Source organism: Culicoides brevitarsis, chromosome 3 (assembly GCF_036172545.1).
Source record: "Culicoides brevitarsis isolate CSIRO-B50_1 chromosome 3, AGI_CSIRO_Cbre_v1, whole genome shotgun sequence".
Lineage (NCBI taxonomy): Eukaryota > Metazoa > Arthropoda > Insecta > Diptera > Ceratopogonidae > Culicoides > Culicoides brevitarsis.
In genome coordinates this window covers 306,420-321,556 of record NC_087087.1, presented here as the reverse complement: position 1 = coordinate 321,556, position 15,137 = coordinate 306,420, and the positions used below count along the sequence as shown (strand labels likewise).

The 15,137-nt window shown below is 30.6% G+C and overlaps 1 protein-coding gene across 2 annotated transcripts in view; it reads left to right on the top strand.

The window, feature by feature from the left end:
* Positions 1 to 159: 159 nt before the first annotated feature.
* LOC134833608 (phosphofurin acidic cluster sorting protein 2) overlaps positions 160 to 15,137 on the top strand; it is a 30,173-nt gene continuing 15,195 nt past the window's right edge. For both annotated transcript variants that reach the window (XM_063847981.1, XM_063847982.1), the window contains exon 1: positions 160 to 1,009. In XM_063847981.1, coding sequence (XP_063704051.1) covers positions 906 to 1,009 — 104 coding nt within the window. In that variant the 5' untranslated portion in view covers positions 160 to 905. The remainder of the gene's footprint in view (positions 1,010 to 15,137) is intronic.

Sequence of the window (15,137 nt, the reverse complement as noted above, 5' to 3'; positions counted from 1 at the left end):
ATTTTTTTTTCTCTTTAACTGTCATTTTAAATGACTTTTGCAATTTATTTCGTTCGATTCACAACCCACGTCGGAGTTGATTATTCGCTGAAAAACAGTACCCATATGACAGTTTTGAGACGAATGAAAAGGATGCGTCATCATTCAGTGACAGAAAGGCGAGCGAGACAGATGTGTATCCGCCAAATTCGATGGAAAAAACAATGAAAATCACTGAAAACGCCCGCAGAACCCCGTAAAAATCACTGAAAAATAGTAATTAGTGTCGTGCTTCGTGTTATTTCATCGTTAGACAACATCGGATGAGTAAAAGAGGATTTTCGTGCCGTATATGTTGGGAGAAAGAAAAGCGCAGTCAATGGGCGAATAATAAACAAACAGAAAAATGGCTCAGAATGCCCGAAAAATAAATGAAAACTTGTGAAAAAGCAAAAGTGAATACGCGATATTGACGTACACACTTGTTAGCAGGAGAAATTTGAAGAAATTCCTTAAAATAGGTGAATTTATGCAGCGCCAAAGTGTTGCGTCTCTTTCATCAAAAGGAAAATTCTTGCATAAATAAATGAAATAAAATTAAATCATCTTGGAAAATGAAAATTACTCGCAGTAAGCGTTTGTAAAGAGTAAAAAAATAATAATAATAAAAATAAAAAGATGAAAAATTGTGCAAAAATTGAATGAAATCCAAATTACTCATAAGCATACAAAGAAAAAAAGTTGCACAAAAAGAGAGAGAGCAAAAAAAATATAAATATATAATATTGAGGTGTGACAAGTGTTTTGTGCTTACTTTTCATTCTACTTTACTATCACAACAATATTATTAATTGTCGGTTTCATTGATATTATCAAGTATTCAAGTGTTTATCTAAATAAATATTTAATATAATAAAGAAACAAAAATGGATCGTAAGACGGAAAAATCATCGGGAACGAGTAAACCGGTTCCTATGAAGTTATTTGCAGCTTGGGAAGTTGATCGAACACCGCCCAATTGCGTTCCAAGGTAAGACATTTCTCGGAAATTCATTCAACTTTTCTCATTTGTTGCAAATTCTAAATATCAAGTCTTTGTGTGACACACTCTGTATGACTCATACGGAGATTTTGCATCTGCGTTTTAAAGTCCATTCACACTAAAGTTCATGTTGAGGGAAATATTTGTACGAAAAAAGTGTTTTTCTACCCATTTCTGCATGTGTGTGTATTCGGGAAGTGCAATTCATTCATAGAACGAAGGAAAAATTTTTAGTGAAAAATTATCGTGTATGCCGAGTTATTATCGAGTACATGCGAATGAGTGAATAGGATGGAAAACTATGTCTCGTGTGCACTGTGTGCAAACACGGAGTAACAACAAACAGGAAGAAAGCCAGAAAATCGATTTTAATGTAACTTTGTGCTACTTTTTTTCACATAAATTTTTCATTTTGAAAAGCATAAAGTTGATCGATTTGAAGTAGAAAAGCTTTGGATATTATACCAAACAGACCAAAACTTATCAAGGGACTATTTGTTTTTGTTTACTTATGTGTTTGCATTGTGAGACACCCATTGCGAAAAATCCCACGCAAGTCGTGATAAGAAGCGTAGGCGGGCAGTTTTCATTCATCATTCGTTGTCTCTGACATTCGCATCTGATAAAACGAGCAAAATGATAATGAACGAAAAACTTACCATCATCATTATTATTTAATGTTCAAACAAATTATTTCCTCATAAGTTTTTCCTTTTAAATTCCTTACTTATTAATTCAATTAAATTGTCGCGTAATGATTTTCAATTCTCACGAAGCTAAAAATAAAATCGACGACGCACATCATAAAACTAGACAAGTCCTTATGAATATTTGAACAAACTTCGAACGTATTTCAATTTTCAGCCGTTTTTTTCTACTATAAATAGCATGATAACACATGTAATAATAAAATAAATAATGAGGGAAAATTATGGCTTCATGTCTCGTTTGTACGTTCGTATGCAGGGAGAAAAGTGAATGGACTTTCAAGCTTTTTTTCCATGATTTATATTTTTATTCATTTCTCTGAATAGAAGCAAACGAACTGATATGATAATAAAGGTTGATTATAAAAAAGAGCATCTTTGTGAAAAGAAAATGGGGAGAAAACGTGAAAATTGTCGATGATTGAGTGATCATTATTAATTTTTTTTATTGAGATGTAGGTCAAAAGATGTTTTTTATTCTTTCCTGAAACGAGTTATCAAATAATGAATTTCATTTTGTGCAAAACAAAGATAAGAAGAAGAGCGACACATTTTTTTTTGCATGGAAGATCAATCAACTTCGCTTTGAGTCATCGACACTGCGAAATTAAATAAACAGGAAGAAAATCTTAAAGAAATCAACACGAGAGACATATTCAAAAGTCATTATTGAATGACACTTAAACAGTCATTGTGATGATTTTTTTTTTGTAATTCAATTACTTGATGCTTTTGTGAATGAAACGAGGGATTGAATAAAACGATGAATGAAAATGAATAAAAAAAGAGACATATGCTTATAAGTTTCTTCACTTGGAGATAGTAATCAATATTTAATGAAAGAAACATTTATCGTTAATGGAAAATCTCCCCAAATTTTCAATAAGGTCATTTGCCTATATTGCTTAAATTTTCTTTAAAAAAAATGGAAAAAAAATCAATCTACTACGTTCAAATCTAAAAAGTTTTATTGGTAAACAATGCGAAAAAAAATGAATTATTATAATTAAAACATATCATCGACGTCCTTGACATTCCATTAAACTGCCATTTCATTAGATATGTTTATTTACATGAATTCTGTGTCGATTCTTACCCCAAATGTACAAAATTTCATTTTGGAAAATCAATATAAAATCTGCAAAATACATACAAACACGAATTTCATTATTCCGTAAAGTGTAATGCGATAATTTTAATTGTTTCACGCCCAAATTTGAGTTTACAATCTGAGTCAAGGCAAGAAAATTAATGATATAAAATGTCAAAACGTTTCTGTAGAAATTTATAAGAAATCTTCACACATTTATGCAATCTAACTTTGATGCATGTTAATATTATATTTTTTACAACGCACTTTGTAAACGATAACACGAGGTTTTTATTTCAAACTGCGTTGCTGATAATATTGATCATCGCGTTCTTGTCATCGTATTCATATTGTGTGTGACTCAAAATATAAATTAAATCGCAATTCACACAAAAATTTGCGATGTGTTGCGCGAGGCGATGATGATTAACAATATAGCATGTATTTACGACAACAAACATCGCAAAGGCAGATGATTCCCATTTATTTTATTGTCTGTACATTTTTTTTTTGCCATATTTTGAATGTGTATTGCAAAAATTTCTCAACTTTTTGCTTATTTATTTAAAAAAAAAAAATAAACACTCGTGCTTCTAACATAAGGCGCGTGTGTATTTTTAGCCAAGAAAAATATTAATCAATGTTAAACTAAAATTAATTTAATAAAATTTATTGTTATCTCGCAATTCTTCGCAACTTATAAAGTTCAACGGAGGGTTATCATTATCAGTTCTACATTTAATTTTTGGTACAAAGTTCACTTGTTACTATTTTTTTATATTCTACAGAAATCTGTCGAAAAAATTTCTTCCGGAAATCGCTGTTTGTTAGAAATTGTAACAACAATTACTCCTACATGATTGTAATCTGTCATCGCAATATGGTATATTTATTGTCCGAATAACGTCAGCTATTCTTATTATGTACAAATTACTTAATTGATTGTATTACAGTTTGGCCCACATTTATATAAGAGACCATTTAATGTCTTTTGTGTACATGAATTTTCTGGATTAAAATAAACAAGAATGATTTTATGTATCATGTCGTAAATATTTTCTACTTGTTGTTACATGCATTCGCAAAACAAGAGTAAAATATTGGATTAATTTTATTATGGATTCAATTTACGTTTTCACATTAGACACGACTTTTGTTGCACACATCAGGTTTTTTTTGCATGTCTTGCCTGAAATGACGAATGTACATCAATCAATATGCTGTGAGAATGTTGGAGTATTTCTAAGCAAAAAGGGGCATGTCTGTGACGACGTCGAGTTGTGTCACACTGATAATTGGATCAAATTAGAGTAACGTGCAATGGGCATGTGTGTGCGAAATACGAATTTGTGTCGTTTACTCATTAGCATAATTGTTTTAAAAAAATTTACAGCAGATGAATGATTCAGAAGAAGAATCCAATCATACATCTACTGATCAAAAGGGAATACAAAAGAACTTCGGAAGCTCGATTTTTCGTTAACAAACATTGTCTAATCATTTTATTATACATCCATTTATATTTATAAACAAGCGATAAAAAGAACATTCCTCTACCCTAATTGTTTGTCTTAATTGCCGATCACATGGCATGCTAGACAGACGTTCATTCAACATTCTTTCTTTTCCTCTCTTTCATTATCACTTCTATATCGGACATAAACACGATCATAAAATAAAATTAGAGAGTGGCGTGTACGAGCGTCTTGTTTAACATAAAATATAAAATAAAATTCTAAACATTTTATTATAAAAAATGATCTGTAATTGAAGATGAATAGTGTGAGTAAATAAATACCATTCCGATGTGTGTTCTCGAATGGAGTAAAAATAATAATCGTAAAAATACATCAACAGTGCAGCAACAATGAACTGTTATAAAAAAAATTTATAGAGAAAAAAAAGTAGATAACCCTATTAAATATATAATGACACGTTAAATGTGATATGAAAGAACTGAATGATTCATTTCTCGTCTTCTGTCGTCATATGAATGACTTAAAGTTGAAATTGAACAGAGGTCGATGTGAATAAATTATGTGTTTTTTCATATTACAGACGATTCTTTGAGTCTCTAAGCTGTAACGACACGAGTAACACAATGAATGCATGGTTTGATGCATGAGAAAGAGATTAAAATTAATAATTATATATTCCGTGTCTGTCATACAAATCATCATCCAAGCCAACTGAATGGATTTATAACCTCAAAAAATTCCAAAGTTGTTTCCAAGTTGGAAATTTATCGTCGTTTTTGGTACCATTTGGCGATGACAACGCGACATTAGCGTGTCACCTTGCAATTATTTGTCATTCTGAGAAGGCTCCATTCATTTATTCGACTTTCATTTAGGCTTGACTCAATGAATCGCAGTAGTTTCAAACAGTTACAGACAAAACAAATATTTTATTGTTATGAAAAAAAAGGACAATAAAACGTTATAACACATAAATAACGACGAGCCATGTATGCGAACCACGTACGAAGCAACACTCAAATTCTGACGACATTAGGTATCTTTTTCTATTATTACATATTTTTGTTATAACGAAGGAAAAGGATTCTATTTGAATCCCATATTTTATTATTATTTGTGATAAAATCTTCTCCTTGGGACATTAAAATTCATTTAAACGAAAATAATACTATAAAAGACACGTGTAAGTAATGAGCATTCTTTTTCACAAAAAGTATCGTTTTTTATCATAGAACCGATGTCCAATTTTTGACTCGAATGCGCTTCAGTCGTGTATTTTAAACAAAAATTAGGTAAATTTCACATTTTATTTCGTGCACGTGGGCAGATTATTTCATTATCATTACCAACAGTGACAAAATATGAACTAAATGATGATCATTTTGCTGCCATTTTCAGCGTGCTAATCGACTTGTTTGAATTATATTTATATTGGCAAGAGGGAAAATTAACATAACGAAATGAGACAAGACAGGTGATACAAATTATTTTCCATATTTTATATCTCTGTGTGGCTTCGCTCGTGTTATTTCAGATACCGCCAATCAGTTATTGCCATCAAAGCTCGCGTTCCTATTTGTTTAGAGTGTGGATTATTACAATATTGTTTATCATCATGAATTTCATGAAAACAGGCAATGAACTCCATTAAAAGTACGATGATAACGTTTGTCGTCACTTAGAACAAACGGAAATAATAATTTAATTGAATTATTGTCGGTTTTGTCATTGCGTTCATTGTTGATGATTTCATGTTGTAATTGCGCGAAAAGCAAAATTTCTTGCCTGTTGCATGATCGACGCCAAAATTTGTCACACACTTGCCATGTCCTTGACCTTGTATATCGCTCTGTGTGTTCTCACTTCTGTTCTTCCTCATGTTTTTCACAACGACGCACACAAACAGTAAATCTTTTCTCGGTAACTATGCATATTTTAATTGTAGCTTTTGAAAGACGAACATTTTTTTGGCTCTTGCACTTTTTCTTGCCTTGCATTTGTGTTGCAACAATTTATCTTATTGCATTTGCTCTTGCACAAATACGTAAACGAGAGTGTTGAATGCATAAATTTTCATTTGTTTTTTTTTTTGACAATGTTGGCAGAGTTTGCAATGCATTCTTGGGAGATAAGTTCATAATTTTGACCTTTTCGAAGCCATGACAAGGACCATGACACACTAAAAATGGGGATTTATGTGTTTGCTCGTACATTATCTGAAAAATGTAACAACAATTTTTGCACTGATGCAAGAATTTCGCCGCAAGTTGTCAATGTCATAGTAGTTCAAGAAGAAAAATTACCTAACCATTTCCTTAATTTATCTACAAACTTGCATTCAGTGCATGAAAATACCTGAGAAAAGTGTAAAATGCTTTACATACCAATACAATACCATCACGCCTGTAAATTTAAAATACACACAAAAAATCTATAACAAACACTTAGGTCTCTCGTTTTAGTAGATGTATTTTTCTGGCCTACAAGCTAAAAAAAATAATTTTTTATTGGCTCAAATCCAATTCAATATACGATTTTTTCTGTACAAAAATTTCCCATGATGGTACGTGAGCGATGGTATGATGTTTTGAATTGAGCAAAAATGCATGATTCAAACTTATTTTCCAAATAATTCTATTTTATAATTTTTCTGCTCAACTAAATAAAATCTAAAGAGAGAGGACAATATCAATTCTCGTGCGATTTGAATGTCACTAACCTTTGAATTATTTAGTGCAGTAGACAATGACAGACGACACAGAAATCAAAAACAATTTGTAGAGGAAGCAAATATTTAGTTTCGTGCTTTTATGTTTCTATACGAAATTGATTTAGGTCAGTTTCAGTTCATGAAAGGTGTTTGATTACAATAGAGAAGCACATTCTTTTGATAAAATTTCGCTATGTTTTTTATATTTGTTTAAATTAAATTCATTCATAAACATATTAGGTGAAATTTACAATTTTTTTTAATGGAATGATAAAATTTGAAGTCATTGATTTTCATAAAAAAAAAATAAAATTTTCATGTTCCTTCATAAATGTTAAATGAAGTTATTCGTCCCTCATGTAACACATTAAAAAAAAAGTAACTTTAAATTATGCTCTACGGAATTCCGATAATTTGATCTGATTGAACATTTATCGTTAATATTAACGATATTAAGTTAATAGGCAAATAAATTGTTGACAAACTGGATGATTCCATTATTTATTTGTTTATCAGAAGGAAAATACATAAATTTTAAAAATATATTTTAATATTTTATCACTTTATACCAATGTTTTGTCATCAAAAATTGATGCTTCAACTTTTTATGACCTATGTTAATGCTCTCGTCAAATTCATAAATGCATTAAAAAAACAAAGAAAAGTTTTAATTCTCAGACGATCTCATGTGAATGTGTGTGCATGCGTGACTTTGATGAGAAAGAACACTTTTCATGGGAAATTCTGTTTTTATTTTTGTTTTGGTTACTTGTTCATTCTTCGTAAAATGCAATAAAGATTTTTTTATAGTCTTGCAACAAATAAAATTTTAATTTATTTTTGATTTATTTATAATAACTGAGTAAACTTAACAGCTGACGATATTAACTATGTGATGACATTACTTATCATGAAATATTTTAAAAGTTAGAGTAGGTTATGTCGCTCCGATTGCACGATCCTTTGAATAATTCAATTAAATTTTTCATTTGTCATGTTGTCTGTCATGTCAAGGAGGAAATTTCCTTTTTTTCAGTTTAATTAATCATCAAATCGTTCATGTTTCAATTCAAAAAGAGTTTTCCACGAATCCAATAGCAATTATTTTCCATTTAGCCAAGAGGCGAATCCGAACAATCTTCTCAATCGACAAAGCATCAAATGAGCGGCGATTGATTATTATCAATAATGTTGACTTCGACAGACATGATTCTCAGAATTTTCTATAACTTAAGTTGAATAACAATAACCAACAACTGTTTGGTTACAGTTTGTTGCAAAAAGTTTATTAATTAAATCTTGCTAACGGCAGAAATTTGTGGAATCGATTGTTGTGAATGAATATGTACATTTTGAAATCCATTTGAAATCTATTATTTGACACGTTTATTTCTTGAAAGAACAATAGCTTTTAGCTAAGAACGACTCATCATCTCAAGGTCGTCTTCACTTTTATCAACTAAATATGTAATTAAATCTCAAAGTTTTTATGAAGATTCATACTTTTGTTTGGGTTTTATTCACACAAAAAAAAACGATAAAATTTGTTTTGATACCAAACTATTTAGGTCAAGTGCTTCTTCTGGCAATACCGGCGAGTTTTCTTGTTTATTTTACTGATTTGATTTTCTTTCAAGGAAACACTTTTCTTTCGTTCCGCTTCTTTACTTTTAATTAGATAATAAATTGAAAAATTTTCTCGAAACTTTTTTATGAGGCCTTTTCTTTTGATTAAAAATTTTGTTTTATTAAGAAACGATTAAACACGTTTAAGACAAAATTGGGAGGATTTCAATCCATAATGCAAAAGCGTGTATTAGAAACCAAATGATATTAAAAACAACCGAACAAGAGTCGTCGGCAACAGTTTATATATGGAATGAGATGGAATAAAACAACTTTTTAACGTGTCTTCATCGACAATGACTCGTTCGAGATGTAAAGAGCAATGAACTCTGATTCAAACTTCAGTCGAACTGTTGCAAGAATTCCTTTCAAAATTTGTTTTCGATAATAAATGAACAACAATCAATCATTAATTATAACATTAATTATTAATAATAATTTTATGTACATCCAAGATTTTGCGGAGTAATAAATCAATTTTTGATCGAAGCATCAGCAAAATATTGCTTAACTTTTAAAAGAAAGTGTGCAAAAGCTATGAGGAAATGATAGTTACTTATTGTAATTAGATTATAGTTTCAACTTTTGCTGATGTAAATACGAACACACATTGTTAAAGACGACGCCCACGTTTTACTACAACTTGTTTATAACTAAAATCGATAAAAAAAAGTCGATAGTTTATGACAAAGCACGCCTTTGTGCTTCTTTTACGCATGCATTAGTCATTTCTCGTGTAATAGTCAGGAACAATCCCTTCACCTGCTGATGCTTTAAACAGTAGTCGAGTAAACAACAATCAACTTCTTTCAACTTCATTTCTCAAACCGCATTCAATGACCATACTTAATGATGATTTTCGAACGACCGAGAGACGGAGAACATAAATCACAAGCGCAAACAATCTGATCAAAAAATATAAATACAATTCATTATTTTCGTTTTCGTTCACTATTTAGTTGCTCAGCGTGTAAATAGTGTTCGTTGTCGTAGTTTTTGTTGTGTCGTAAAATAAATCAAATATAATAACATAGCATTATTACTGAGCTGAATAGAAATTGTATTGCGGTGATAGGAGAAACGTGATTCGTAACCGTTCAAATACCCTTTTTAGATGAATACTTGAACAAACAGACTACTGCAATCTGCAACAATGTCATTTATCGTCAGTATTGCAATAAAGTTCATGTAGGCAGTATTTATGACTTTACATTTGTTCGAACGTGATCTAACAAGTTCAAAATTTTTTCAATCGAAGAACTTTTTTTTTAACAATGGACAATAACAATCTAAATTCATTTGGAGCGAACGTGTAATTTTCAAAAAAGAGAATATTTTTCTACTTTTAATACGATTTACAATATTTATGGTGACTTTAAATCTCATTATTCAAAAATAAGTAAAATTAATCTGACAAAAAATCTCAAAAAATGAGTCGAATACATATTTTTTTCATTGCTTTGCGGCGTTGCGTGTTCTTTCCAATTCATAACGAATGATCTAGATTCTATTCAAAAAAAAAGAAAGTAATTTAATAAATGATAATGATAATTACAGAGAAGTTGATTATTGCTCTAATGCTTAATGATCCGAACATTTATTATTATTATTTATTAAGATGATTATAACTCGCATTTCCGTGTCTGATTTTAAAATAAATTTTAATTTTTTATTTATTTTTTTTTTCGTTTCAGGTAAGTGACAAGAATTGCAATAAGAAACGCATCTATACAACGTAAATATTACACATATGAGAAACTCGAGAACGTTATTGTTTTACCACATAAGTAGCGTAACCTTGTATTGTCACTATGAATCATTCAATTCAATTACGCGTCTCATTGATTCAATACTATATGAATAAAAAGTGTTCTGATTTTCATCGAGTCGCTCTTTAAATGGGCATGTATGTGATGTCAACTATCCGCCCTGTAATGTTTAACACTTTGAGCGACGACAAAAAAGATGAATATTTTGACACGAACAAAGCCACAGAGTTATCTGCATCGAAAAAACATGTCTGCTTGTTGTTTATTTATTTAAATAAGACCGATAAAATTTAAAAATTTACAGAGAAAGAGAAGATTTATTGTGATAAGTGTTAGACATGCATACACTTTGACTCGTTTTGACTGCTTAACAACATGGTATGCTAAAGTACGGTATAACATAAACAAATTGCATCTGTTACAGAATTTTTTTTTTAGTTTAACATCACATGAATGTTACTTTTCACAAGTTTTGGATTTTTTTTGTGATGATATATGAAGTGCATAAATAAAAAATATTTCGGATAGTTTATTGCAGCGCAAATGCAGTAAGAAAAAAATGCAAAAATTAAGAATTTACAACTTGAAAATAATATTTTGATTTCCAAAAACGAATTTATTTATTGTTATATTTTAAATCTTAATGCATCGAATCAATTTTTAGATATACTTGTGAAATTCATTTCAAACTAAATAATTTTGACTATCTTTGCCGCAACTCTTTCCTGTCACTATTTTCCAAAATATAAATGTGCAATTACTGTAATAACAATAGCAATACAGCAAAAAAATACAATGCAATGCGGATATTAGGTGCCATTTTGGCGATGAAATTGTAAAAAAAAAAGAAAATATAAAACTTTTTTGTGACGTACCATATTCGTAAAAAAAAAGTCTACTTAGCTATATGCATATTAATATAACTTGCTATTGAATAAGTTTGCCGTCATATTTTTTATAGAAAAAATAAATCAAAAGTGCGAAAAAAGAAAGAAACATCAATTATAATCAAATCTTACCCTGATTTCATTCACAAAAAGATTGTCGTCGGAACGTAAAAAAAAATTTTTTTAATTAAATCATAAATTTAATATTTATATATATTTTTTTATTATCATCATCATTGTTAGTCAAGTCGTGCATGACGTTCTTTTAATATTAACGAATCAAATTGATTTACAAAAAGAAATATTTTTACCTGTGTGTCTGATTTATAAATGTTTGACACAATGATGGTTTTTTTATGACGACATTGTACTCGAATATAGAAGTGAGATGTCATTTTACTTTTAAATATTTCTCGTTTTTATTTTTATCAGCATTCATGCATGTGACCCGAGCAATGTATTTGGCTTAATTCGTGCATTGTTTGTCTTCTTGTCGAATCACGTGTAGAACGATTTGCTTTGATTTGATTATTTACAACTCGTGGCGATAGACGACGTGTTAATAGTCGAATTTTGTCATCTTTCAGTTAGAACAACATTGACATGCGGAACAAGAGATTCGTGAAAAGGCATTCAATACGTTCAAGGTTAGTTGATGGAGCTTCAGTTCGAAAAGAATTTGGATGCATTTTTTTGCCAGATGTTTTTTGTTCATTGACAATTGTCATGTTCGTACGAGCACGTACAAAATACTGATAAGCTTCTCTCGTTTTTTTTTATCTCTTTATACATGGCATTATTATGTACTGAAGATGCATTGAAAAATAACACAAACGGGATTTTGAATTAGATTTGTTTTCATTCAAAATGCAAATTTGATTGTGTCTGACTGTTATTGTTGTCTAACAAACATGAAGCTCATTTTGTGTCGTGAATTGAATTGAAGCTGAAGAAACAGGCCTCCGTTCTTGTCAATTCTGAAAAATGAATCATAACGTGATATGCATAAACTTGCCTTTCTTCCTGTTAATGTAATGAAATTGTTCAGTAGTTGCTTTCAACTTGAAAAAAGTAGTTCATTTCAAAGAGCTCCCATAAGAAAAATGGCTTTGCGATCGCAGGCTCGAATTATCAAATCCTGTCTTTTCATTACCAATACTTTATGTCTCGTGATGAGTTTTGCTTGTCTCATCGTTGCAAGTTTTATTTTCATCAAGCACGGTAATGTCCATCATTTACCAAAAGGAATTGATTCGTATTCTTTAGCATATCTCCTCCTATTCGGCGGGATGATTACTTTCATCTTTTCCTCAATTGGTACATACGGAACATGGCGCGAAGTGTTTTGGATTCTTATGGTATATGCATTTTTCTTGTTTTCTCTCGTGTTTATTCAGACATTTGTCGTTGGATACACTGTTCATCACAAACACGAATTTGTCGAAAAGCTTTCAGAGTTCGTGCATGAAGAGTTTGGCAATGGATCAACGACGCCAAATGTAGAAGTTAATTACATCCAAAACAAATATCAATGTTGCGGTATTGATGGAATTCGTTTTTGGCATTTGGAAGAAATACCGCAATCGTGTTGTGAAAAAGGCGCAAAGTGCGAAAGTCGTTTTGCTTGGAAAACAGGATGTTTAGAGGCTTTGTTGTCATTTTACACAAAATTTCGAAACTATTTTTGTGGCGTAAGTTTGGGATTGATAGTTTTTGAGTTATTTGCATTAATTGCTTCTGTTATCCTTGGGCGTGAAATCACGCGACAAAATATGATGTATGAACCCATTCGTTAAATGATTAAATAAATGTGACTTTTAATCGACAAACTTCCGTTGATTTCTTTCTTCCTTCTTTCAGTCTTTAATGACGTTAGTAATTCCCCGTTGAACAAAGTGTCAACAGCATGAATAAAGAAAAAGTCTTAAAAATTTTCGTTCACTTTATTTGGTTAAGTACAGGCCTTATGTTTATCACAATTGGAGGTATAAATTATTTTCAAGCGCATCATATGCAAAAAGTTCTTCCATTGGATTCTTTAAATCTGGAAGCTGCGAGTTACATAATGATGTCTTTTGGATTAATTATAACTATTTTGATGACATACGGAACAATAATATCCTTCAAATCAGAAAATTTTTTACCTTTGTCTTATGGAATAACGATAATTTTCATAATTTTGATGGAATTGACAATCGCTTTTACTCTATTACATAACAAGAATGGCAAAATTGTTAATGAGAAAATTTCTATCGAATTTCAAGAATATTTTAAGAAACACACTGAGATAGTGCAAAATAACTTACATTGCACAGATGATTGTCTTTCGTTACTTTTAGACGAAATTACAGGACAAAAGCGAGGATTACATTATATCTCAGCAGGATTTGCCCTCATTCAACTTTTGAATTTGATGTTTGTCGGAGGCGTTATCATGCAGTCAGCAAAAAAGGAGGAAACATTCTATAAGTTGTGATAAAATAATAAAGTTAGCTATTTCCTTTCTGATATAAAACTTTTTTTTTCAAAGACATGGGAAGGGCAGTTTTTTTCTTTACCTCATCCAATACAGTCATGGAAGTTTTTGACGGGCGCAACGAAAAAGTTCGTATCATCATCTTCATATTGAGCTTTATTTGGTTCATATTTGGATCTGCTTGTATGCTTATTGGAGGAAAAAATCACGGCATTCTCTTCAATTCTGAGGAAAAGTATCATTTGAATGACATCGAACTCAGCGGTTTATCCATATCTCTTATTCCAATTGGCTCTCTTGTTGTATTCGTTGCCTTTTTTGGATGCTGTTTCGCCATCAAGGGATCTCGTCGAATGACCTTTGCCAATTTTTCGGTATTGTTTGTGTTAGCATTCATTAAATTTGTCATTGCTTGTTACTTATATCATCGTTTTTCCGACACGAATCTCCAAATAACTGTTGAGCGTAGCTTGGGAGAAACGTTGAACAAAACTATTTTAGAAAAAGTTTCTGATCGTTACAAACATGAGAATTCGTACAAGTTTTCCGAAATGGTTATTTATGAACAAGTAGTACACCAAATTCACTCAAATTTGAGTTGTTGCGGTTTAAATGGAACAAGTTTTTATCCAAAAACAAATATTCCGTATTCGTGCTGTTTCAACACTTCACAATTGACTAAATTTGACAAGTGCCCAGATGATAGAGACAAACATGAAAACGGGTGCATTGATAAAATTTTACCAAAAATCGTTGAAGCAAAAACCTCTTTAGCCAACTTTTTAATGACAGTTTCAATTTTGGAGTTCATTATTGGAGGAATTGGATTTTTCATTACAAACGATATAAAAGACGTTTAAAAATGTATTTTTTTTTTCATAAAATGATAAATAAATAAAATTACTCATTTGTTAGAACATTCAGGAAATTTTACTTTTATGATAAGAAAAATGTCTTATTTCCTTTGTTCTTCAAGATATAAAATTCGAGTTTTTATACCATTTATTATTTGAGATGTGTTTTCTAACAAAGATCACAAAAAGTACAAAAATTGCGATTTACAACTGATATTTTTGATATCATTTATAAACACTACTTCAAAGTTTGTGATTTTCTATTGAAAAAGTTTCATGTTGTCGTGATATATTTTTTTTTCGATGAAGGATGCGAACAAAGAGAATGATTCTATTTCGAAGAAGGATGCATACAACGTGTCAGTAACTATTTGCAAGACAACTATTCTATGTTGCTCTGTGGTTTTTGGCATTGGGCAAGTCATTTTTATCGTTTTCGCAACGTTGCACGTCAAAAAGTTGATCAAATAACAGTTTCCGGCGAATTTTTTGTGAGTAATCGAATAAAAAACTCAAGGC